General features: G+C 39.4%; 4 protein-coding genes across 8 annotated transcripts in view; 2 read left to right on the top strand and 2 right to left on the bottom strand.

Annotated features, from left to right (window-relative positions):
• Window positions 1-10553, bottom strand: part of scaper (S-phase cyclin A-associated protein in the ER) — a 53333-nt gene extending 42780 nt beyond the window's left edge. For 2 of the 3 annotated variants that reach the window (XM_029523341.1, XM_029523343.1), the window contains exons 1-8: window positions 10274-10553; window positions 6099-6216; window positions 5094-5170; window positions 4279-4476; window positions 1840-1940; window positions 1245-1361; window positions 679-806; window positions 291-577 (exon numbers count right to left, since the gene is read on the bottom strand). In XM_029523341.1, the coding sequence (XP_029379201.1) occupies window positions 291-577; window positions 679-806; window positions 1245-1361; window positions 1840-1940; window positions 4279-4476; window positions 5094-5170; window positions 6099-6216; window positions 10274-10441 (1194 nt within the window). In that variant the 5' untranslated portion in view covers window positions 10442-10553. Of the gene's footprint in view, window positions 1-290; window positions 578-678; window positions 807-1244; window positions 1362-1839; window positions 1941-4278; window positions 4477-5093; window positions 5171-6098; window positions 6217-9191; window positions 9405-10273 lie in introns of those variants that run through there. The other variant, XM_029523342.1, reaches the window with a different exon arrangement.
• A 794-nt stretch (window positions 10554-11347) lies between these two features.
• Window positions 11348-14441, top strand: rcn2 (reticulocalbin 2). The gene is made up of 8 exons (XM_029522190.1): window positions 11348-11404; window positions 11826-11966; window positions 12076-12178; window positions 12257-12453; window positions 12551-12664; window positions 12779-12872; window positions 12961-13100; window positions 13253-14441. The coding sequence occupies exons 2-8, from the start codon at window positions 11826-11828 to the stop codon at window positions 13394-13396; spliced, it is 933 nt and encodes a 310-aa protein (XP_029378050.1). The 5' UTR covers window positions 11348-11404; the 3' UTR covers window positions 13397-14441.
• Window positions 13954-20678, top strand: pstpip1a (proline-serine-threonine phosphatase interacting protein 1a). The gene is made up of 15 exons (XM_029522189.1): window positions 13954-14086; window positions 15073-15173; window positions 15265-15339; window positions 15452-15486; window positions 15583-15689; window positions 15808-15870; window positions 16451-16555; window positions 17783-17828; window positions 18046-18125; window positions 18593-18691; window positions 18786-18882; window positions 19057-19141; window positions 19262-19332; window positions 19669-19766; window positions 19858-20678. Exons 1-15 carry the CDS (start codon window positions 14057-14059, stop codon window positions 19987-19989), a joined length of 1224 nt encoding a protein of 407 aa, XP_029378049.1. The 5' UTR covers window positions 13954-14056; the 3' UTR covers window positions 19990-20678.
• A 586-nt stretch (window positions 20679-21264) lies between these two features.
• tspan3a (tetraspanin 3a) lies at window positions 21265-25377 on the bottom strand. Of its 3 annotated transcripts, XM_029522191.1 has the most exons (7): window positions 25001-25377; window positions 24055-24246; window positions 23603-23677; window positions 23323-23424; window positions 23046-23198; window positions 22865-22948; window positions 21265-22134 (listed from the first exon to the last, which is right to left on the bottom strand). In XM_029522191.1, the coding sequence occupies exons 1-7, from the start codon at window positions 25061-25063 to the stop codon at window positions 22042-22044; spliced, it is 762 nt and encodes a 253-aa protein (XP_029378051.1). In that variant the 5' UTR covers window positions 25064-25377; the 3' UTR covers window positions 21265-22041. The 3 variants fall into 3 exon arrangements, with proteins under 3 accessions (XP_029378051.1, XP_029378052.1, XP_029378053.1); XM_029522192.1 differs by lacking the exon at window positions 23603-23677; XM_029522193.1 differs by lacking the exon at window positions 24055-24246.
• Window positions 25378-26848: the final 1471 nt, after the last annotated feature.

The following is a 26848-nucleotide window of genomic DNA, read 5'->3' as shown; positions in this document are numbered from 1 at the left end:
TCATAATTAACCGATGGCTCTAAACCACTCTTACCAAGTGTATCTTGAGGCATCGACAAAGTATTTATTTCATGAGAATGAAAATGGATTTTTGGCCTGAAATGTCAGTGTACAATCAATTGCCTTAAAGCTGATAGGTCTGTCTGGATAGTGTCTATGAATACCATGAAGGCCAAAACAAAAACAAATGTTGCCAATAAAATGGTCTACTGTTACTCTGCTCCTCATGAATAATTGACACCCAGGAGCTGCTCAGTTAGAAGACAGCACAAAATGCTGAGCCTCGGTACCTCCATCATGTGTCCATTCTCTGGACTTCCAACCTCCTCCAGAAGGTCAGGGTCTACAGGAACACGCTGCTCCATGTCTGTCTGGCTCGAGTCCTTGGCCGGGGGACACTGAGGTTGGGGCTGTTGCTCTTCCTGTGGTGACTGGTGACACTGGTTACCCTTGGTGCTTTCTTGTTTCGGTATGACATGAGCCAAGACAGGACTGACCTTTGCAACTATGGCAGCAGAGCGAGGCTTGGCAGTGCGTCCACGCTGGACAGTCTCCCAACCCTCAGCATCTTTTTTACCTGGAAAACAAATGAGGCTTTCCATAAATCTGACTCCATTTCTTTATAAAGGAAACCACACATTGTTCAAGTACGGGTTGGATTTGTGCAGAATTTCTTACCAGGTTTTTCTACAGGAGATATGGCCATTTGATTGGAAGGTGGGACGGACTGAGTGCACCTCACCCGGTCTGCCCAACTGGGGCCTGTGTGGGAGAGGCGGGCTGCAGCTAGTGTAGGTGGAGGACCACTGAAAACACAAATCCAAACAAGAATAAACCTTTATTGTCAACAGGCAGGATTTTCAGCTTCATCATGTACTGTTTATGAGAGATACCATGAAGCTGTATTTGCCAACAGGCCTCTAATGATCAATACCCATTTCCTGGAGCATCCGATTACAGAGCAGTGCACATATTGAACCAATGCTTCAGCAGTCTTTAACTGAGACTTTCATCCACACCTTAAACTGATTCAATAGCTGAAGAGTGTGAGACTCAACTAATTCCATTCAGTTTGCATTTTCTGAACCTCTCAAACAAGAAGTTAAACAAATTTGGATATGTGAATAAAAATATTGATAAAATGTTAATAAAATAAAGGTTTCTGTTGGTATACCTGATGGTGATCGAAATGAATGAGCCAAACACAGTTAAAACTATAAATAATGAATGTGAGCAGAGCTTACCCAAAGTTCAGAGTGCGACGTGCACCTGGAGAAGGAACCATTCTGTCCGCTGAGGGGCTTGGCATCACATGACGTCCTGGAGACATCTTACGGACCTCCCAGGCTAAAGAAGTGGGCCTGAGCAAAGTGAGAGTGGCAAACATTACTTGACTAACTAATTATGATTCCTGGCAGCCAAAATCAAATCTACTTGGCTGACAGACTTGGCATTTCTGTTAAATAGCCAATTCACTTGCAGCCATTTATGCAATAAATGGAGCATGTAAACATTTTAGGCTGTTTTACTGATTAACAGTATGCTTTAAATGAGACAACACTGGGAGTTAAATTTCTTTAATCAATTCTTTAAGTCAATTTACAGTTGCAGTGGCCACTTTGTGAAAGGTAAGCCAACAAACTCATGGATCTGTTTGAATTGAAGCCAAGTATATTGATCCATTTTGTTTGTGACTCAAAGCCGAGGACCAGACACCAGCACTTCCAATTTCGCCTAAGGGAGCAATTCAAAATGGCAAGTGAATGAAAGTGAGAGACAAAAAAAAAAAAAAAAAAGCAAAGCAAAGCAAAGCTGTGTAAGAGACAAACACAAGATCACCTATTCTGGGCATCTGTTTTCTCCAACTTCTCCTGAAGCTGGATCCAGTCTATGAGAGCTTTGAAATCCCGCACGTAGTTGTTCAACATCATCAATACCTCCTATAAACAACAGTTACAATAGTAGACTGATTATACATTATAAACAAACATGATGAAAGGATCAATATGAAGGTAAATATGAATATAAGAAAAAACAGAGACAATTTATGTCTGGCAGTAAAAATGTAAAAAGAATCTAAAAAGAAATGAATCTATTTCCCTAAACCCAAAAGACACCAAGAAAAAAAAAAAAAAAAGGCACTCGAAGTAATTTTATTACAAAATTTGACCATTAAGCTGCCCTCTTTCAACCAAATTTTTAATATTATTTTCCTAACCCTCAATATGTTTTAATTTTCATTATTTGTTAGTGTGAGCCTGTGTGCAGGATTAAATATTTCTGTTCGAAAAAATTTTTAATGTAAAACAAGACAATGTTTTTCACCTACAACCATAACAAGCAATCTCCCGCTAAAATGAGTTTAAACTGATGATGACAAGGAGTGTTGCTGAAAACACATTTCAGATTTTTTTTTTTTTTTATAAAAATAAAAATACTGGCTTGAAAAGTTTGACAAATCACAAAAGACAAATTCCAAATAGGAAATGATCTGTGATTAGAGAGACACACAGTGTTGGTTATCAAGAGACACTGGGCTCTGTGGACATTTTTCCCAGAGCTCTAATGAAACAGACACAGCTGATTGATGGGGAGCGTGAAGGGAGTGGTAATTGAGAGTAAAGCTTCATAGTGCTTTTAGTTAATAGACAAGTCAGGCCAGTGAAAGATGTGTCCAGCAGCATGTCTGCTCATTAGAGCTGGTTAACAGGCAAAGACCACCGCTGTAGCCCAGTGTTCATTACGCAATGAAGGCCGAGACAGAGAGAGGTTTGCTGTTCCTCTGACAGATAACCAACAGTGAGTGAAGGCACCATAAAGCAGCTTTCAGCATGTTAACCAGCATACGTACCCAAACACAACCTTCACATAACATTTCATGAGGAATGACAAAATGTTTAAACTTCAAGAAGCATTGCCATAAAGTAGAATGGGCAAGCCTGTAATCCAGTGAAATTAGCTCTAAAGTAAATAAGAAGTTTCTGTTTTGTTACGTTGTCGTTTAAGCCATTTTAAACCAAATAGCCTGTCTCTATTCACTTTAAATATTACATTAAAAAAAAGAAATAAACCATAAACCTTAACTGATTTCAAGCAATCAGGACAAGGTTAAATTTGCTGCCTAGTCTGGATGATGTATCTAATAAGTGAGGTGATGGAAAAAAGGAACAGTTAGTAAGAGCTGAATGGGTCTGAGGATTGTGATTCAAAAAGGTGTGGGAATTATTAAGAAGTATAAATAAATTGTGCTGGGTGAATTACTTCCTGAACATGTGAACATATTGTATCGGGTCAGCCCTGGAATTCTCTCTCTAAATTACATGAAAATATAAAGGTAACAAAGTCTTAGAAGAGATTTAGGCATAACTTGTTGATAAATGTGCATTTGTTTTTATGTGGAAAAATGGTAGCTGGGCAAAGAATACTGATTGCCCACACCTACACTGGGGGATTGTGGATGGGGGCTATCAGAGCACTCTGCTTCCCCTCCAGATGACTCCATCATCTATCAGTGTCCATTAAGCCCAAGCAGGGTGGGTTGGGGGATTATGAGCAGCACCCAGCCCCCTGGCCATTAGACAGCATTAGGGGTAGAGAGATACAGTGGGATGAGCAAGGGGAAAAAGAAAAAAAACAAAACAAAACACCTAGCAGCCAGATGTCTGACATAGGCCAACTGACAACATGCTGATCATACCGCAGAGAGCTGTGTTGTGGCACTGTCAGCAAGCCAACCACTGGGCTACGGTACTGACCGCAGAACGTCACCAAAACAGTGCTCAGCATAATGCAGCATGGCAGACAAATCAATAAAACACAGGACCAGCAGCATCATGCCAGTGTGCCCTGGAGCAATATCACAGTGCCAGCCCAAAGCTAGATCAAAAAGACACAACTCCACAATAAGTTGTAAAATGTGCAATTGATTTAATGTGTGAGATTTAGACCTAAATACAGCCCATATGGCTGAGAACAATCTCTGAAGAATGCCTCACAACAAATATAGAATATATACAAGTCTGTTTACAGTCTGTCATCAATATTTAGTCCAGTCAGCCAGACCCTCAAAGAGAGTCCTGTGATAATTCTCTCACCAGCAAGCCATCAGAGAGCCCCTCTGACATAAAGCAGATATCAAGAGGAATGCGACCCGTGAGGGAAAAATTTTGTTCTGATGTCAATGTTCCCCTCTAGTGTTCATATGTCCTATGAACTTTTAATCTTCCAAATAAAGAATACCTATTTGATGAGTCCAACCAAACAGAAAAAAATACTAACCTTGCATTCTACAACACTCTGATCAGATTCACAGGTGACGTAAATCTCGTCCACAGCTCGACGCAAGTTGTCGAAGAGGAAAGCCCAGTAGCGTGCTCTGAGGTCCACCTTGCGGGGCTGTCTGGCTTTGGTAGGGCTCTTTTCTGCCCCTTTATCCAGCAGGACACCAGCTGTGCCTTTACTTTCCACAAGAGCATTCTGTGTAAATAGAGCATGAACCAAACCTTATGGTGACAATGGCAAACTTATTACAGAGTCTTGTAAATCACATATCATTTGTATATGGAAATAAGGAGATTTCAATATGAAGCACCCTTCTTGGTCAACCGAGAATGTGTCCATATCTATTAATTAATAAATGAGAAAGCATCAATATAAATTAAATCAAAAGAAAATCTAGATTTGGTTGGAAAATAATGTTAAATACTATTTTACTAGTGCAGCTTGGTGACAAATTTTTACCAAACTATCTCATACCAGTTGTTAGCACCACTTTACTTTACTCACTATAACATCCCAGCATCTTGTAGCTTTGCAATTATTCATATCTTTTTGAACAATTTACAGCCTCACATAACAGCAAAAAAAGGACAGACGATTACATTTATAAATTATATTCAAAGATCATATTCAGGATAAATTTTAGTTAATTGAAGGCATTCCACTAATTATAGTTTCTTTTGAGAGCTCCGCTTTTCACAGACTGGCTCAAGCAACGCAAAGCAGTGTACCATGTGTACCATGACCATCCCAGGATTTGTGCAATGTAATTTAGCTTGGTGAATGATGCCCTCTAGTGGACGAGGAAGACCAACCTGTTTCTTATTCCGTTGCTGACCCGAATTGATCCTTTGTGCCCTGGAACTGCCGCTGGAGTTGCTTTTGGACTTTGCTGTGTACAGAGGACAATAAAAGAGGTTTATAATCAATCAAATTTGAAAAAAGCAATCAAAGCCTCTAGGTAAACATCATATTGGTCCTTCAGTTCATTGCATTTAAACCACTTGGACTATATAATTTTTGAGAGAATGACATAGACAAGAAAAAATCTGCTAGCTGTTAAATGTTGCAACTGGAAGATTTTTGACTTTAATGGCATGCACTTCGAATAAACCTTGAATGAAATAAGTGGTCTGACCCAAATAGAAAAAGGAAGCAGAAGAACTAAAATGAGGTGTGGAAAGCTCTAGGGGGGGCCCTGAGTAGGTTGGTCTAAAAAAATATACAGTCTTGACAATGTGAGGGTGCATGGAAAACTACACGATCAAGCAAACAGTTGACCATTATTCTCTTGGCAGTGCTTTTTCTTCCAAAACTAACAGGATAAGTGATCACACGAACCATCCAAACACTGTGAAGCCTATTACATAATGACCCATTGACAAAACACCCTGAACCACTGTGTCGTATCGCATAATAATCTGTGCCACCAACTATATTTTACATCACAAAGGGCTATGTGTTTGGTGTAAAAACTGGAAATTGTCAACACTTTGGTTGATGATTGTCATCATTTATCGCTTTAGAATGAAGCTATTTCTGAGAAAGAGGTCACAAAAATGCTCCAAAAATAATTACACATCCTCTGCTGGCATAAAGATAAAGCATGTGAAACTAACCAACACCAAACAGGAGCAAAAATATCTGCTACTGGACACAGAAAACCTAAAGTAAGTAGAAAATGTCACGCTCCATTTACTCTTCTGATGTTAATATGAATCCTTAACATGTGGCAATGATGGTAAACCTGCAGCCCAGCAGAATGGAAGCATATTAGCATGCAGAGAAAGTTTTTTTTTTTTTCCCATGCAGCTACCAACCCTCCTCTTCTTTGTTCTCTAGAGGTACACTCCAGGCAATGAGATTCCGAGCTGCACGTCCCTCCTCAGCAACTATCTTCCGCACTTTGTCATGGCTGTTGGAGCGTTGGAAAGATGCCTACAGGAGAGAGAGAGAGGATTCAGTGGGTCAGTTTTATATTTCATCCAAGAGCCAAGTGAAAACGGTGTAAATCTTCCATATGTGACACTTAGACTCATATGTTGACTTTCAATATGATATCATGATATGCTGCCAAGAATAACGCCACTAACAAATTGTGTTAAACATGATATATTGCAAGTCAAAACAAAGGTGGCTTCTGTGAAATAATACACCAAATTACTAAATGTGTAACCTGCACACCAAATAAAACACCATGGCTTTTTATGTTGTTCCAAGTCCCACCATGCAATGCTTTGTAAAGTTCAATCCATAGCCACACATAAAGAGAAAATTCTTAAACTTGGTTTGAAGTCAGTGTATTTTGGAAAGCCGTGATTCAACAATCAACATTTGGCATCAATGTATCAACTGCAAGGCAGGTTAATCTACATGGCTGTCAATGTTAAAAACAAACTGAGAAAAAGCTCTTCCAAATGTTCTCTTGTATGAAAATAGCTTTGCTATCAACCATTAGTTGTAAAATATCAGCATATTGGATATCGGCAAAAAATACATTATCATGAATCCCTAAAACTATCATTTTTAGGGATGTGTTCACTTTAAGGAATGACTTTGGTCATATTTTCTTTTCTTTTTAAATATATTGTCAATACATCCTATACCACAGTGCTCAACTGCAGCATGCATAAATAAATAAATAAAATGAGCATTATGGCTACTCTAGTTCATTCTCAATCATTCCCACACACGCTGCATTTACATGGTAAATATATGGTTGTGTACTAAATCTACTCCTGAAAATAATCCCAAACAAATACACCATTAAAATTTATTGGGTGATGTTTCACAAATACCACAGTTGGTTCATGGAACAGTTGGGATAAACCAACACTGGTCCTTTCAGGAGATGACTGACAATATAAACATGCACAATATCAGTACAATTCTTTACACCAAATAGTTTTACTTGAGTGTTAACCAGTAACACAGCCTGAAGCATCAGTATTGTTTCTATGGTTACATTCTTTTCATCACACTGATATAAAATGGTGTGGAACAAAGTCCATATGGTACATTTTACAAAAATAGTTCAAACTTAAATACAGATATAAGCGGCACGACTCTCAAATATCACAGTAACTGAAATCTTTTTTAACTAGGCTACTTTAAAAAACTACCAATTTCGGTAACCAAACAAACAAAAAATAATCTAAACTATAAATCTAAAAATCTCAACTCGATGCCAAAAGTAACATTTGGTGACAGTGCATCATAACTTAAGACTGTAAAATACTGTTTGTTTTATTTGTCCAGTCCTTGATGTAATATTGTTATCCAGGGTTGAGGCCACAATAGGGTTAGGGTTTAGAATGAAGAATGAAGTATATTGTATGCAAGAGGTCTAATGGCACAAATTGTGACAAGAAACAGCCAAAGGCCGAGCCTCTGAACTCATTTTGCTCCCAGAATGCATCATGGTTGACCTACACATTGACTATGCATCAGCGAACTTGACTTTAACCTTGGATGAAGCAGAGACTAGGAGCCAAAATAAATGCAGTGGAAGTCATTCATCACAGTTCTCACCAATACAAAAATTAAGATGCCTTGTGATGAAGCACTGCATGAACATTTCTCTACAACCACATGTAAAAGAGAAACATTTTGTCAAATAACAGTTTTCTAAAATGCCTTATACATAACAGCATAAAACAAATCTCCTGAACAATAACAACAACAACTTAATTTTACTATGTAATAGCTAAGACAAAAATACACAATGTACCCATTACTCTGCTTGATATCCTTTGGCTTTGTAATCACTAAATATTCTGACTTCTGGCAATCTGGTTACACAACACCACAGAAGCTAATACCTTGAGGCTTATCATTGTGGATCTTCCACTTGCTGTGTTCTCTCTCCCAGCAGAGAGGCCTGTACCATTTCTGTAATGTCCATAAATGATTTAAATTCATGTCAACAAAAATTCTGAGAAAACTTTGCTATTTGGTCAGACAACTGCAAAATGTGGTTTCAGATATGATATACATTGCTACCTGAAACTAACACAAAAAAAACGAGAGCCAGTTCTGCAGTTAATAGCAAATGAGTCATGGAACAAACCGTTCTCTCTTTTCCTGGCTGTCTCTCACTAGCACCACTATTCAGACAGAAAGCACCAGCAAAATTATTCCTCTATGACGCCTCAAATTGAGAAGATGAGGCATTTTATGTATTACCAAAGGTTTTGGAAAAACAAGCTGCCCTTATGTAAAAAGGACAATAATCTTTTCCGACTATCCGTGAAGGCTAATAGAATATAGTGAAAATGTCTGATTAAATGTTATACATGTAGAAATAGCATGCATTATTGCGCTGATAGTATCTAATGTCCCTAAGGGAGATACCCAGCTGACCTACTTTTAGTGAGCAAAATTCTTTACATGTCCAGTGGCCAGGACTTTATTCTGCCAAGAAAGGACTACAAAGGGATAATTAGACAACACAGGTCCTGCCAAAGTGAAGTAGATCAGCATCAATGCACCATCTTCTCTCTACAGGATGTAAATATTTACTTTCTGTTCCTTTGGCTGGGCAACCATTAAATGACAGATGAGTGGCAATACCTGCTCTCAACTGATGAGTACCTGAGTATAGCAGCCTGAGGAAAAAAGGGCTTACAGCTACATTGTCTTGATCCACTTAATCAGCTGCAAACAAGCTGTCTCCAAGGCTCCGCTGAATAACATGCATTTGTGGAGTGTAACTTCTATTATTTTCTCTGGCCAGTCAATCTCTTCCCATGCACCACAGACTGCACTTACTTTCTTAACTGTGCTGAGTAAGGGGCAAGTGTAAGGTTTCCCTTTGGCAAGCTCCACAAACAGATATAAGTAGCACAAAACAGTGGGTGAAACCTTGTTCATTAGGGCAGACAGAGAAATTTGAAAGAATAAAGAATACATACAGAATAGAAGTACAGACTGTAAGCAGGTTCCTCGTCCTTATCCACCCCTGACATACTTTTGCAGCCCACTTCACGAAACCTGTTCCCCCTCACGAGCACTGCCACTTGTGCAAGGTGACATCGTCATCTGACGGCGGTACCAAAATAGACTCCTACTGTGTAGTCCACACTGCTATAGCAACTTGCCCAGCTGTGTCAACTCCTCTCCCAATGGCCACTGAGAAAGACCAGTGCTCAGTAGCACGGCACGCCTGTCTTTCACTTTGACTATTCTGTCTGTAATCCAGCCTGAGCTCTCAGCCCTCTGCTGAGCTAGCAGGCACTTCTTGGGCCCACCTCGCTGCCCGCTGCTGTCTGTCTGCCATCCGCTCTCTTTTACATGCAGCTCACTATATTTACAGCTCCTCTGCTCTGCTCTGCTCTGCTCTACTCGCAGTGCATCAGAGCACCCCCTCCCCTCTCTCTCTCTCTCATCCCTCACTCTCCTTCTGCCACAACATTGCACAGTCATGTGCACACAGCAGGACTGCTGCTCTGCCCCCATCCCATGCTGCCAATGATGAGAGTATAGCTGCAGGCTCCGATGAAATGTGTGCTAGCACAAGCCCAGTCGAGCATTTCCAGACAGAGTGATGCTCTGGATCAGATTGGATGATTCATAGGCTGCTGGGGGACAAAACACATGGTTTCACTGCTGCCACATAGAACAAACTAACAAACTCTGCAATAAGTTTGGACCATCAGGCAGATAAGGATACCTGTCCATCCAGTGCAGACCTCTCATTAGTGTTGTTCTATCCTACATACCACACTCTCTGAAAATATATTCAAACACCAAAAGCCAAATATTAATTTCTATCATATTTCCCATTCCAGTGTTAGAGAATGGTGTTGGTAGAGCAGGGAATTTTTTTTCAGCACCTGAAGAAGCCACCAGGGCAGACTATTGGAGGTTAGGTCGCCACACATGATGCTCACCTCCAGGCGATGACAACCTCAGTTAACCTGCGGCGTGGACCACAAAAGCTGCAGCCGCATCTGAATTTGAATGTTTTCGACTAGATGACCGGAAAATTTCGTACCTTCAGAGCGGAGAGGGGTACATTCTTGCTTTTGCCCCCTCCATGCGAGGAGCCGGAGCTGTTGCTACCAGACCTCTCCCTCCCGTCCCCTCCTTGGCTAGCTCTCGGCCCGAGTCGGTGCTGCCCAGCGCCGCGTCGTCTCCCATCGTGACGGTTGTCTTTAGACATCGACCCGCTGTGCGATCAGCGTGTAGAAGGTGAGAAATAAATGTCTACGGACAAAGTTGTCTTGTTGTCAGAGTTGAAGAAAAACCATGTCAGATAAATACATGACAGAAAGGACAACCTACCAAGCAGGAAGTCTGTGTGGCTTAACGGCCTTGATTTGCGTTGGTGTTAGCCAATGAAGTCGCCGTAAAATGGAAACAACATACGCGCTAGCCAATCACGTACAGAATAATCTAAGATAAGGGGCGGAACTTAAAACTGCCTGCCATAGCAACGGTGACGATCGGGCGGGAAGTTTGGTTGAGTGGTCAATGTACTTAAAGCCGCCGATAAACGGTCGGAAACAAGACCAAACGGTTAGTCTACCTTCAAAATAAAAGCCGTTTAAGCCATTTCTTCCCATTAAGATAAATTGGCTGCGAATGGAAATATTTCAGGTTCACAATGATTTGAACCTGAAATTCTCTGAAGTAGTTTCAAGAAAAAAAAGCTGAAATTTTGTAATTTTTATGAGGGCAAGGTTTAATTACAGACTACACACAAGCAAAACAAGCATCTGTAATATTGGAATTAAGCTTTATAGTTGAACTGCTGTATCACACTGCATTATCCAGATGTTAATAAACTGCCATCCGAAAGCATAAAATGAACTACTCTTGATTTTTTTTTTTTTTTTTTTTGCCTGTTATTGAGTCCTACCTCGTGGATAAACCCATAAGGTAGGACTCAACTTACGCCTATATTTTCACCATTGCATCAGAGGGCTGCCGTCATTCATTAATTACATTCATGTGTCTATTTTTCATGCCATATGTTTATATTTCCCTCACACTTACTTGTCAATCAACAACGACACGCCAGAGGGGTGTGATGCTTATTTTGAAAGTTGTGACCGGAAGAGTGTCTGCAGCCTATCCGTGGTAGTGACAGAGGAGGAAACGTTTGTATGCACGGTTTTCCACGGTAATAACAACTTCTGCTGTTTTGCATTGTTGAGCAGCTTCGTTTCTTTAGAGTTGCTTTGTTCCGTTATTTTTCATAGTGTCCGTCTTTGTCCTATAACTGCAGCCTTTGGCCTCAGGTCGAAGTTAATGTCGGTCTCATTTTCTCTCTCTCGTGATCTCTCAAACACATTGAATGCAAACGGGAGATGGAAGACATCTGAATGTCTAGCACACCATCTGCTTTTGTTGTCGTTAGTTGGTGGGTTTGATCTTTGTGAAAGTCGTGACACACATGAAAGTGAAGTTAACTTCCACCAGCTGGCCACAAGGCCGCTCGGGTTTCCTTTGGTGGCGATAAAGATGACAAAATAAGACCTCTGCTCCCCACTTTTTATAATCTCCCTTTTGCTGTGTCGTTCATTTTTTGTGCTAACCAACAGATGGCATCCTCTGCATTGTTGGTCTTGCTGTTAGTTCAGTTTGGACTTGGACAAAGCTCTCATAAGCATCTTCCTGATGACCATTTCACTGGCCAGCAGCACAACCCTGAACACGACATGAAGGTCCTGCTGGGAGATGAGGTGGCTCAGTACTCTCTTATACATTTATTTACAATCTTTAGCCCAGCAGCATCTCTGCTTCAATGACCACCTGCTCACTTCCTGTGGTACTACTTCTCTGCACTTGCAGGACACAGAGGAAATCAAGAAACTGAGCCCGGCACAACAGAGGAAAAAGATGACGGAAATAGTAAAGAAGATTGACAAAAATGCTGATAATCTGCTAAACATGGGTAAATGTGTGTTAATATTTAGAAGTAAAGCAAAGATAAATAGAAATTGTTAATTTAATGCTCTGGATTGTTTCACAGAGGAGATCAGTGTTTGGATTCAACATGTCTACAGAAAATATGCTCTGGATGATGCAGAGGAGCGATTCCCCGAGTTTGACACTGACAAAGATGGTGTTGTGACATGGGAAGAATACAACATGGTTACACATGACCAGCTCTTCAGTTTTGATGACAACACAGTTTTTGAGGACCCCGAGCAAGAGTCTCTCAGACAAGTAGACATGGGTTTACTGTTCTGTTAATAATGATATTACGTTACATCCTAAATAATGTGAAAATTACCTTTTTAAAAAAGGCTCGTATCCCCTTTAGCTCCATCTGAAGGAAAGGAGGCGCTTCGACTTCGCTAACGTGGACGGCAGACCCGGCCTGAATGTAACAGAGTTTCTTGCTTTCACCCACCCATCTGAAGTGGATCACATGGCTGTAAGACAAGATTAACATCTTCTACTGCGAAACATGATCCAATTATCTTACATATTATAAAAGTGCCATATCGATTTCATGTTACAGTTTAATGATTTATCTTGTTTCTCACAGGATTTTGCCATTGAAGATGTGTTAACAGAGTATGACACAGATAAAGATGGATTCATCAGTTTACGTGAATTTATTGGAGATGTGCGTGGTGATGGTAAAACCATTGAGATTACTTTAAAACACAGAATTATATGTTTTGTTGTTGTACAGCATGCGTTAACACTTTATTTTTTCCTAATCAGATGATTCCCCTTCGCAATGGGAGGTTGAGGAAACAGTGCGTTTTAAAGATCTCTATGATCAAGACAAGGATGGCAAGTTAAATCGCGAGGAGCAGCTTCGTTGGGTAGCACCCAATAGCTACGGTTCAGCAAGAGAAGAGGTAAATCTGAGTTTGAGCTGCAAATTAAATGCTGATTAATTGATGGCTCTCTTTCGCTTTTGGCTCATAGCATTAGATTTCCTTTTTTCTGTAACAGTATGGCAACATATTACTGATGTCTTTTCCTTGTTATGTTTCATTTTTGTGAACAGGCCCTTCACCTAATCAAAGAAATGGACAGTGATGGAGATGGGAAGCTCTCTGAGGTTGAAATTTTGAAAAACCAAGAAATATTCATGAACAGTGAAGTCACAGATTATGGCAGACAGCTGCATGTATCACATGATGAATTATAACATTATGTTCTCTGTGTTCTTGTTTATCATTTTCTGATCTGTTTCCATGTAAATGTGATTCTGTTTATGTGGTGGGCTAAGATTTGCCAGCAGACGTAAGACTGATGTCACTCTCAGCATTTTGTATGTATTCATTTGTAATAGTAGATGTGGACAAACCTACAGGAAGCATGATGGAACGCATCTGCCACCACAAGCACCAACTTCTACAGTGAAGTGTGTTTCAGTACCTTACTGGCAATAAAATATGAGCTTAACAAAATTGTGTACGTTACAGGGAATATGTAAGACGCCCCCATTATTTTAACTTTTCATGCACTAACAAGGTTTGACTCAGTACAATTGTAAGGAATTTGAAGAAAAGAATACTTAAAACTAATCTGCCAGGTGTTTGGGATTTGTAGATGCAACTTCCTGCACTTCAACAAAAGTGAAATGACGTTAGTAGCAGGTCATTTGCAGTCAACATGTTGCAGCACATGTTGCAGCTCTTCCTCATTTAAATCAAATGAGTTAGAGTGAGTATTGTGACGCCTGGTTTCCTGAATGTGTCATGATCGCTTTTCACTTGCATCGAGCAACGGCCAGTTGCACTTGTGGGTAAAGTGAATTAAAGTCGAGTGGATTCTCCAACCGGAACTGTTTTAAACTCCTGCCAAGATGTCATTAGAATTCAAAAATGCTTTTTGGGTGAGTTGTGCGATTCTATTATTCCTTATGTGTGTGTGTGGGTTTTTTTTTTCTTACTAGTTTAATATGAGTGTACAGGGAAGTATGAAAATGGTGTTTTCAGTATGTGCACTTGAGTTATTGAAGTATAACGTTTTATATAAGTGTTTTTCCATTGCTGCTGTATGTGTGCTTTTAATATTGGCCTGTCTCATATTCCAGTTTAATTAGTGATAGATTAACTCAACACTTTGTCGTCTCTTTAGGCTTCCATTCTTTTTTGCTTTCTTTCCTTTTGTGTTTTTCTCACCTTAAAGGTCACTAAATTGGTATTTTATCTATATCGTGTATAGTAAAAAATATGTATTTAACTTTGTCTGGTTTATACACTGTGGCTGCAGTTTCTATTTAAAACTTGTCTCGCAGAAACTAAAGATTTCTTTTTCAGCTAAACCTTTTTTAACAGTGTCTGCAGTGGATGTCATGGTGTTAAGGGTGTAAAGCTCAATATGTAACTTGCCTGGCACAGTGCAAATTTATACTGCAACCATTGCTGGTCAAACAGTCAGTTGGATATTAATAGAGCGTTACTTTGAGAAGCTGAATACCTTTTCCTTCTTTGTTATTATCTTATCAGAAATACTTTGTGGAATGGAAATCAATAGTATTACAAATTAACATCAGGGATTTTTTTCAGCAAAGTAGCACTTCTACATCATTTGGTACTTTTCACACTTGGTAACTTTCCATTCAGGCTCAGCACCATGTAAGAATTTCCATTCAAGAGGAGCTAACACACAATACCACCACGCAGGAAATAAACAAGCCCCCAAAGAGCCACAAATCCAAATACACGTTCATATCACAATCAGCTATTTCCCAGTTTGTCCATTGGTTCTTTAAAATATCGAGCGTTGAAAAAAGTTGTTTTAGTTCAGACAGTCACTTAAAAGTTGTATTTTGTGTGAGATTTCCCTGAGTGTTACAGTTTGGTAATGTGCTCCCAGGGAGCTGAATTCATCAGCAATGTTGGGTATGAGACCATTATTCAGCGACTTAATGATGGCCGTCGGACATGCAAAGAGATGGAGGATCTCTTGAAAATGAGGTGGGCACACATTTCTGGTGAAGTACTCTCTAATGCAGAATTCAACCTCACTGAAAGGTGGTTCAGATTTATCATGATTTTACTCATGCAGGGCATCAGCAGAGGAAAAATATGGCAAGGAACTGGTCACTATTTCACGGAAGGCTGGTGGTTTATATGAAATAAGGTGGGTAATCGGTGCGTGGGTGCGTTTTAACAGGAGCATACTCATTTGAGTAACACATGCATTACATTTTAGTATCTCTTAAAAATATTCAGTTTTTATTTTGTGTTCACAGCACTTTGAGAGCATCTTTTGATGAGATGAAAGCACGTAAGCACAGGATATATTTCCTGCACATTTTTTTAGACAACTAAGCATACACCTCTCAGTTCTGATTATTTAAGGGTATGTTTTGGTATTTTTCAGAAATTGAGAATGTAGGAAATTTGCACATTCAGCTTTCTGGACTCCTGAAGGAGGAGATAAAAAGAATGGAGCAGTTCAGAGACAGACAGAAAGAACAGAGAAAAAAGGTATCTATGCCCATGAAAAGCCATGTTTTCATAACCTCATTTGCATAAAGAGGAAATCTAAAAAGAGAGTCTTGTGTGCGCTCTTGCTAAAGACTTTTTGGTATGTTTCATATTTTAGTTTGAAACCGTCATGGAGAAGGTCCAGAAAACAAAAGTCTCCCTCTACAAGAAAACAATCGATGTAAGGCCAGTTCATTGTGCATGTGCATTACATTGTTTCAGAGTTTGGTTCATAATTTACACAATAGTTGTCTTAAATGTGTACATTTGCAAATAACAAAAAATAAATACTGTATATCTGCAGCTGTGCATGAAGTATTTTCGTCTTTGATTTTCACAGTTGCTATTAGATTCCAAAAATGTACCAATTTAGTTCTCCTTATATCACTGTGGTAGCAGTTAACACCATAATTTAGAAGTGTTACATCCTGTGTGTATGAGGAAGACAAAGTACAAACAAAAGGTGTGCACATTTCCAAGTGTGCATGACAAGAGAGCAAAGCATGATAAAGCAGGATGAGTATATTTAAGACGTGTAACAGGAAGATAATTCTGCAAGTATATGCAACAGGAACATTTAATGAGCCTGAAAGTAGATCTCTCTCTCTCTCTCTGTTCAGAAAAAAGGAAGTTCCCCCTGCAGAAAAAAAACACCAATTCTACAAAACCAATAACACCCTTTCTTCCACCCCCTTCCTTTTAAAGGTTCATTAAATGAAATGCTTAAGTTTCATATGGTGTCTTTTTTGCTTCCTTGCCAGTCAAAAAAATCTTATGAGCAGCGCTGTAGGGAGGCCGATGAAGCAGAACAGACAGCTGAGAAGATGGGCAGCACTCCCGCAGCCACTCCCAAACAGATTGAGAAGGTAAATCTGGGTTGTGGTATGACTCATTGTATCTTTAACTGATGCCAATGCAACAATGGAAACCTTCATTTGACCCCCTAACTAAAAGGAGTGTCATCTTTAGTTTTCATCTAGTTACTAGAACTGTATAAACACCAATTTCTCTCAGCTCTGCCTTCACATTATTGTTGTTTGTTTTAAAAAATTAAGTTGTGTTAAAATATTTGTACAGGTATAAGACTGTCTGATGTAGTGATTTCACAAATTAAAACCTTTGAACATTACCCTACCACTACTCCTCTTGGAAAAACAAAGACAAAAAAACAAAAAACTTAATCCATGCACAAGATGATTATTTTCCAAAGAATTTCCCATTGTCTGGAGGAGAGTTCAACTGTCACCATCATGCATGTAGGTACATGTCTTCAGTGTATCTACATGGATAAGTTTCAGTGAAATTTTCTCACATCATCAAATGAATGTTAAAACCTCCTCCATGTATCAAATGTCAGGCTTAATTTATTCTGTGCAGTGAAGCTCAAACAACCGAAAAAAGTAACGATAAGCAGGCTGGAGTTTCGGGTTGAGGAGATCTTTAAATGTTTTAAATGTTAAAATCCATATCTCTCCTTTCACATATTAGAGTGTTAGTGTGTTAGTTTTAACCATTGTTACAGATGAGCTATACTAAAGAGTGGTTTAAAGTTTAAGATGAGAACAATAAGAAAATCTAAGGTTAGAGACTTCATAACAGTTGGACTACTCAATTTGTCTTTTTTTTTTTGTGACTGTTCCTGTTCAACACAGGAACAGACAATACTGAGCCTATCATTATGAATGCATGCTATTACATGTGCTAACATCAAATGCAGGCATTTTGCGCACTTTTTTCTCCAATAATTACCATGTACACTACCAGTCAAAGGTCTGGACACACTGTCCTATTCATTTAATTACAATTATGATTACAATGAATCACTGTTCCTGGCAACCAGGTTTGTTTCTCAAACAAAGCTGACAGTTACTTCAGTTACTCCACAACAGTAACAGAAATTGGGAAATGCATTTCTGTCAGACGTTAATTTAGCCAGGTTTAAACTGTCAGTTTACCTCATAGTCTTGAAATTAAATGGCGTTTACATGTATGATGCGAAAAAGCAAACAAATGAAGTGATACTCCGTTTTATTAGAATTACCACAGATTTACAGGTATAAACACAATGTGTCTTCTTGTAATTTCTTTTTCAGATGAACAACAAATCCAAACAGTGCAGGGAAGCTGCAGAAGAGGCTGGTAAGAAAAAACCACAAGCTAACAGAGAGGCCACACTCTGGAACTGAAAACATTTGTTTCATGTAGACAGCTGATTTACCAAATCAGTATTTTAGGGATTGTGGTCACATTCCCTTCCCCTGGGTGAGAGCAGCATATAAACCACAGATTATTAGTGTGAAAAAAAGAAACAGTAAACTTTTAACTTTTGGGTGTTTTACATTCTGTTTGCATTTAGAGAAACAATACAAGTCAAACATTGAACAGCTTGACAACATCCGGGAAGAATGGGAAATGACCCACATCACCACATGCGAGGTAAAGTTTGGCACAGAGAGCTGTACTTCTACTCTTTCCAGATTCACCAAATGGGAATAAACATTATAGCGAAAACGATTTTGAAATGTCCAAGAGTGGGAAGTCTGGAGGCCTCTTTCATCAGCGAAGATGTAATATTTCCTGTGAAAAGAATATGAAATGAGTCACTAAGAAAAAAAAAACAAAAAACTGTTTACGGCCAACCAAATCAACCATCATGTGATAAGATTTCTGAAGCAGACATTCAACAACTTAGTGGAGCCTTACAATGTCAATCACAGCTTGGAGCTAAGAAGCATTTAGGAATCAGTTATGAACATTTCATTTGCATATGGTATAGACACGAAAGACCATTTCAGATCAACAATGCAGCAGATACACCATAACAGTCACACAACTGTGCAGTTGCACTGTTCTTCACTTTTCCAGATAATTTACATTTTTCCACTCACGCTGTTGTTGTGCAGATGTTTCAGCAGCAGGAAGAAGACCGCATTACCATACTGAGAAACGCTTTGTGGGTGCACTGCAATCAATTATCAATGCAGTGTGTGAAGGATGATGAGGTTTGTGAAACTGTTGTTAAACATCTGTATGGGAAAGACCCGCAACAGACATATTGCACAGAATAACTGAGCTTCATCCAAACTGCTCTTTCAGTGTTATGAGGACGTGAGAAAAACTCTGGAAAACTGTGACATCATCATCGACAACAACTGCTTTGTGAAAATGAAAACGACGGGCTCAACCCCCCCAGGTAGGCATCAGCCTTGCTGCCTTCCTGATTTGGATTTGAATATGTTCTAAGTTGGAAATTTTAATATTATCTCTCAACTGCTGTGAAAACAGAATGCTTGGCACATTAGGAAACAGGTGATGGACTGTGTGAAAGACTCAGAATCTACTGTGCCTTTTTTTTGTCTACTTACAGCTCCAATTGAATACCAGAATTACTATGATCGGGATGCTGAAGTTGACAGAAATGGCAGTGCTGGATTAGTGGGGGCTGTGAAAAGGTCAGAGTTACAAAGTGAAAGCACCAAATAACCGAAGAGAAATTATGATGTAGATTATGTGTTGTTTTGTTTTTTTTACCTCTCTGTATTAACTTATGTATTTGTTCAATTTATTTGTAGATTCCTCCTGCATGGAAACGGTTCCACTGGCTCCAAACTGAGCATTAATGAGCCTGTTGCAAAACCAGCTGGTATAGTATCACTGTTATTGAAGTAACTCTGCAACTTCAACATGATGACAGATTAGACAATATATATATATAGCAGGGGTGTTGGAATGAATGCCTGAAAGTCCTACTTCTGCCAGATTGTGTAATGCGAACCTTCTGAAAAGGAGGGAAAAAAGTGAGATAAAGGCATTGACAACTGTGAGATCACGGATTACAGTGCAAGAATGTCCATAATTGTGTTAAATAACATATTAAAAGCTCTTAGGATGTGTTATGAGTTTAAATAACTGGTACGGTAAGAAAAGGTGCTCCACGCCATGACCGAACTAATGCAGCAATTCTGCCAAAACTCCACAGCTGAAACATCAGAAGGAGTCTATGCTTCCATTCCTGGATTTAAAGCACCTGAACTGTGCAATGAGGAGTATATGGCTATATATGACTATGTGGGACAGGTCAGCTTCCTTTTTCTGACATCAAACCCCGCACACATTCTTCCTCACTGTTAGATTGACCTGTGGACTGATCATTCTTGTCTTTGTTTAGGGAGACAATGAGCTCTCTGTATCTGCTGGGGATGTTGTTGTTGTCATCGATAAAGGTGAGGATGGTTGGTGGTATGTGCAAAGAAATGGCCTTGCAGGACTGGTCCCTGGTTCGTATCTTGCCAAAGAATGAGCTCCACTGACTATCATACGTTTGACTTGATTATATTACCTTTTGTAATATTTTGTGAAGACCCTGTAAGTTTCCTTATAGTTTAGATTATATTTGTAAAATGCACATTTCCGTTGAATTCATCAAAAAGACTCCCATGTGTAAGATTTCAAATTATGTCAAAATTTGGCACCACCTATTGGTAGCAATGAAAACGACACTAAAGGGGAGAACGGTGCAGATTGAAAGACGACAAAAAATTTTTTTTACAAAATCTTTTGAGTCACAATAATAAGTTTAGTATCTGAATGAATCATGTTCAAGTCCCGAACATGTTTAAAGACACAGCAGCTGTTGAACTGCTGAATAATGAATTATTAATTACTCTGCTCTTCCTGCTGATATGTTGAATGCCTCTCATACTAATGACTGCTGGGAGATGTGGGAGAAGGTCATTGCACTAAGTTTAGTCATATATTATGAAATCAATTCTTTTATATTTGAAGACAAATGTTTGGTAGAATGACAGATTTTTTTATTACTGTTTTATTGTTCCTTGTATATAGTTTCTATGTGCAGATATTGTTTCTACACTGAATGCCAAAGGAATGAGTGTATATTTGTTATTTATTGAATCTGACAGACTCAGGGATCATTTTTAAAGTACGCTCAACATTTACCCTGTAGTAATTAAAAGTATTTACCACATTATGTAATTGCATTGTTTTACTTCTCTCTTATGACCCGTGTATTGGAGCTAAGACGATTGCCAATGAGGGCTATGAGACAAGATCAGAACAAACATGTGGACAATCTTGGCTCGCGTAGTAGCAAGCTCATTTCTTTGGTTCAAAAGGTATCCAGCTCCTTTGTAGCAGCTGATGAAAAGCTGTCTATCAAAGTGGAGTCCTTTTACTGCCACTTTAAGTGTGTGCGGTTTCACGACAGTTGGCCAGAGGCAGAGATAACTACACTACCAGTCAAAAGTTTGGACACACTCTCCTAGAATGAGAAACTTTGTCTAGTGATGTCTAGTGATTCCAATATTAGCCGTCGTATCGACATGTCTCACATACATTTTTAGCAGATCACAGATCAAATTATCTGGCTGAGTATATGAAAACCTTATAACACTCTCTCATGACATCTGTTTTGTGGCACCAGCATGACTTGATCTTTCAGCCGGACCATCCATTGAATATGGACATTATCAAAAGGGGGGGAAAAAAAAGTCTTTGTATAGATATGCAATTTATGTACAGTGAAATTTCTATCTTAAAATGCACCCACTTTCAATTTCAAATTTTCACCTCATGTTTTATTTACATTCGTGGGTCTTCATCTTCTTAGATAGTCAGCAAATCAAATTCTGAAAATGCCACCAGTAGAGTGAGACAGAGACGAACAAAACAGTTACAGGATAAAATCTACTTAAAATATCCCACATTACAAAGGGGATCACAAGGTTTGACTATCGAAAGAAAAAAATCAAAGCCAAAGTCAAGTTTCATGATTCACACAAAAAAGCTGCTGCGCCACTGAATTGTGGCTGTGGTGTTGACTATTAACAGAATACTGCTGGTAAAGACTGAGTTTTTAAATAAAACTGAACTGTGGTACAAATAGTGACAGTAGTAGTAGTAGTAGTAGTAGTTGTATAGGTACAGTAGTAGCAGTAGTAGGTTCAGGGAGAATTTGTTTTACTCTTTCATTGAACTACATGACACGTTTAAATAGAAAACATTTCAAAGCCATACACATAGTGCAAACCAACATATGAAGAAATAACCCTGTCTACATTACTCCATACATGAATTACAGAGTTCAAATTTGGTAAGAATGAGGTCCGAATCATGAAATCCTCAAAGTAGTAGGATGTTTTCTGCATTTCATTCTCATTGACCATCAAAGAATTTGGTGAAAAGCTTTTTGTTTGTTTTCAAAAAAATTGGGTAAGCTATATAATTTGAGTGTAGTTAGCTTGTTAAGGTTAGTGTGTATTATTTTCATGCTCTCCTCAATGGCACGCTTAAAACTCGAAAGTGTGTGTTATGGAAAGAAACGTGATCTGCTTTATGCATAGGTGCCCCCCGTAATGAGAAGCTCGTAAGCAGGATCTCTGCTTCTGCGGCACAACACGACACATGCACACAGCATCCCCAGCATCTGGGAGAAAGAGAGGGAGAGAGAGAACAAATGTTGGGTTTTTTTTTTTTAAAACACGGTTTTGGAAGTTGTTATGAAGTGCTTCACTGTAGTTGTGTAACTGCTGCTGCTTGAGTGTTATTAATAACGGTCAATAATTAGTTAGCCATTTTGGGAAGCATTAAGTGTTCAATAAAAAAAAAAAAAAAAACAGATAATGAATGTGGTGCCGTGTTAGATGTGGAGGCCTATTTGATAGATCTACTTCCTGAATCTACTTCCTGAATTCTTGTGACCTCCATAAGGTTGTGATTTAAAAACAATTAAAGGATTAGCTTCAGAGGTGCAGATAGGAGGAGGAACAGACTGTTTGGAGACATCATGCCAAGATAAATTATTCAGCTGTGGGCTGTAGTATAGATCTTTCCTGTCATCTCCAAAAATAGTGTAGGTAATATGAATTTTAAATAACTGTTCTAAAACACTGAGGGGTATGCTGCAGAATTTTCTCTCATCTGGATCAAAATAACAAAAACTCACACCTAGTTGATTACAAAACCTGCTGCCCGACACCTCACATCTCATGGGTTCCCCCCCCCCCACATTTTCAGTCAGTGATTGGGGTTTTTTTAATCTGTACCCTTTTGGTCACGCTGAATAAAGGAGCATCTTCAAATAGATGTTGCATGTATGAGAAAGAAAAGTGAAACCATAAATATGGTACAAAGTGTCTTCATGAAGGGTTAAATACCTGGATGGCAGCAAATGTTAGCGCAGTCCAGATGACATACATCATGATCTCCTTTAATTTGTTCACCACCAGAGCCTCACAGCCCTACGCACACACAGGTATGGCATGATGAAACATATTTAAGAAAGAGAAATAATATGTCTTGAGTATTAAAAATGTACAAATTTAAAAAACATTTTACCTCTTGGTACAGATCTTCAGGACGAGTTAGGGACCCTGTACAGCTTCCAATGTTAATTTTGCAGCAGCTGATGGGTACGCTGTTGTTTTTAGATTCTTCATACCAGTGTGTGTACTGCCAGTCTGAGTAATTATGGATCCCACAACACTGAAGCTGTGGAAAAACGTCACAAATAAAACTGTTAACTACTTACTTAACATTAACTACACGCATAAATTCTCGTGGACATAGAGGTAAACCAGGCCATATGACCAGTGATGAAGGTTTCTGTCCTCACCTGCTTCTGAATATAGTCGATAGCACGGCTCTGGGCATTGCTGTTGGTGCCATTGTACTCATCATACACTTTCTTGATAGAGCTATTGACTTCATTTTCAACCTGTCAACAGTTAAGAGGTGAAGCTACATATGTGTAGACACATCTCCTTAAACATTACAAATGGCAAAGAAGCAGATTAGATTAGGTTACAGGCCAGTATTATCAAGATCAGCTGTGTTACAAGAGTCCGACGAGGTCAGCAAGCAGACACGTCCTGAGAGGTATCTGATTTTCTCACCTTTGCTCTGTAAATATATCCGAGAACTACCACAGCAACTTCAGTGATGAAAACCAGCAGCAAAATGATCACAAACTGTGGAGTGAATTCATACAAGTATACAGATGTTTAGAAAAATACACCACAGACACCACAGACCACAGACACTTGAAAAAAACAAACAAACAAACAAACATAGCATTGTTCGCCACTTTTGTAAATCTATGGTATTAATTCATAAGCCTTGCAATTTTGTGCTCAGTGAAATGTGATGAATCACTAAGTGCTTTCGACAAGTCAGTTTTTAAGTATTTATACCTTCTGGAGAATGGTGATGCATCTTAAACTCCTGATTTGCATTTTTTTTTTTTTTTTAACATTCCAATGTCCAAATTTGATAAATCAGTGAAACTTTATAATGCATGAATGCTTTGTTTTTTCTCTTTTGAGCGAAACAAAAACTGTTTACTAACCGTTGCAAGTCCACAGTAACTTTCTCTCACTGTAGCACAACATCCGATGAGCCCGATTATGAAAAGGAGAGCTCCGACTGCAATGATGACCACTGCTGGGATAAGAGTGTAGACGTCCTCGAAGAAATGATCGTAGTCATCGTATGTGATGAAGACATAAGCGCCGACGTAGCACAGGATGCCAGCAGCGGCCTGTGGAAGACAGACACACCATGTTGTGGTTTGAACTACATTACAGCGTGTGAATCGGTCATTTACCAAAACTGCTGAATTTCAGTCCAATAACGAAAGATTGTGATTCTCATCACGTCTGCATCACGAACACCGCCACAAAGGTCCAGTACATAAAATAACAGCACACACAAATTAAATCCAAATTCCTTTATTTGTCCCACAGTGCGGAAATTGAAAATTGGTGTAACTAACTGCTGATACTGCTTCATGTTTTATTCTCTGTGCTGTATTCTAACTTAAGAAATATATATAATTGCAGAACTTGTAAGAAGAGTTCGTCTATCTGTTTATTCAAAACCTGTTATCTCTGAGATCCAGACCGGCAGGAACTGCAGCCTCCCAGTGACCTGAGGGATTTTAACCAAAACATTTAAATGTATTTACATGTAGATGCTCAGCAGCACTCACAGCCCAACATTTGGGTTTTCTGCTTCTCTTTCCTGCTCTGCGGTGTGCTGTGCAGCATTTTGCTGTGGGTTTTACTGTGAGACACAACGAGGTGTCGCAGATCTCCAAATTAAGATCGCAGTCGCTTTGTTCGGCCCTCTGAGGCCGGATGGAAGCGGATTTGGGGCTGCGGGAGTCCGGGTCCCTCCCCGGGCCGGCGGACGGAGGCCGGCCCGCTCCTCCTCGCAGCTGACCGGGCTCGTAGCTCGTTAGCCGCCGCCGCTGTGACGCACCTTCAAAACCGGTTCAAGACCGCAAAACTTACCCAGAATATCAGGTTCAGAAAGACCAGGACCGTCTTGGAGGACGTGATGCCGCACTGTCCCATCTTCAGTCCGGTGTTTTAAAGCAGTCCGTGGTGGAAAACGACGCCGCTTTCTACTCAGGCATGTCCCGGACGGAGCCGCCGCTCTCTCTCCGTCAGCCGACTGTCTGCAGCCGGATCTGGATCTGACTGCGCCACCAACGTCAGGACAACAATAACAGCCAAAACAGCAGCAATAAACCCTCCGGGGACAAACAACCACCCTGAAAAACCAAAGCCACAGTCACCACAGTATTCGATTTTACTAATAAATGAGGTTAGATATTTAAAAAGAGAAAACGTATCCAGGCTTCAGGTAAAATGGAGATTGGAGTGACATCTAGTGCTGGGATATATTACTGAACAGTCTGGGATCACTGATCAGGTTACATGACCTCAGTCAGACTGACAGCTTCATGAACGCCAGAAAGGTTAAAATAATAATCATAATATGTCTGTAAATTATAGGATTATGTGGGAAACCAGTAAAATTGTTGCTAGAAGATTGCCAGATCCAGACAATGCAATGAAACGCAATTAAACGGAATAAAACAATCTGACAACAAATGAAATTATATTAGATTGAATTAAACATGACATGAGTGTAAAAGTAAAAGAATGCATTGCATGAGTAAGAAGGCTATGCCATCGCAGGACATTGAAAGCTCAGATCACTTTCAGTGCTACCAAATCAGCCACAGGAGACTGATGCGTGTGACATACAGCCAGCAAATCCTGTGGTGGAGCAGCAGGTTGCCTATCACGCCAACAACCCAACAGGTGCAGAAAAACAGGAAAGAGTAGACATATCCCTGCAGTTGAGCCTCAGACTGTCCCACAGAAGCTGCAGCAATCAGTCATTTCCTAAGCATCTTATCTTAAGGTCTTCACGGCCACCTCTAAGATCAATCCTGATGTAAAAATCACAAGTTCAATATTCTAGACCAAATGAATGAGGGACTTTAAATGTTCTTGCAAGAAGCGGGGACTGTAGTAAAAGCTTCATGTCACGAGTGTCTGCTTTTGCTTGGCTCACTGTGAGATATCAAATGAAAGACACTGGGCATCAATTACTCATACACCCTGGGTCACAGGTGTCACATAGCTGGACTACATAAATTAGTCAGCAAGAGGAATGACTTACTCATTTACTTTCTGTTGAGCTACAACGCTGTCAAAGTTCAAATTCAAATGACTCAATTGCCGTTTCACACATTATTTCCAGTGATACAGTCGAGTTACTGTAGGTTTACTAAGTCACGTGCGTAACCATTAGAAAATGGAGTTTGACCTGTTGTTGTGGAATTCAGACTCACATTTTTTTCTCAGCAACCTTAAGGATTATTCATGTTGTTTTATCGTTTTCATGACCAAAAAATACACTGTAAACTGTAATCACTAAAATCAGTTAAACTTTGGTCAGTTTAAGAACCCCAATGAGTCAATTCATTTTGAAAATGAAAACTAATTAAAGTTTTGTTGACTTGAAAATGCTGAATAAACCTAAGAATAAGAACTTCTAAAATGGGTGAATTTTAAAACAAGCTATACGTTAAATTAAACTTGAACAAACGGTTTATTTCTTTAATTGTTACTAATCAGGCTTTATGGTGAGAGCAAATTGTTTCCCAGACCATGAATGAACTTTGAACCTTTTCAGTCAACAAGGTGGATGATGTGTACTGAGTTACAGTTACAGCTGGGCAACATTTATTATCTGATAAAGATTGTAATCATCCCCGCCACCCGGAAGCGGATGAGATGAATGAATGAAAGACGACAATCGAAGTCACATGACATTACAGATAA

The sequence above is a fragment of the Echeneis naucrates genome, chromosome 16, assembly GCF_900963305.1.
Source record: "Echeneis naucrates chromosome 16, fEcheNa1.1, whole genome shotgun sequence".
Classification (NCBI taxonomy): Eukaryota; Metazoa; Chordata; class Actinopteri; order Carangiformes; family Echeneidae; genus Echeneis; species Echeneis naucrates.
The sequence above is the reverse complement of the archived record's forward strand: the minus strand, read 5'-3'. Positions and strand labels throughout refer to the sequence as shown.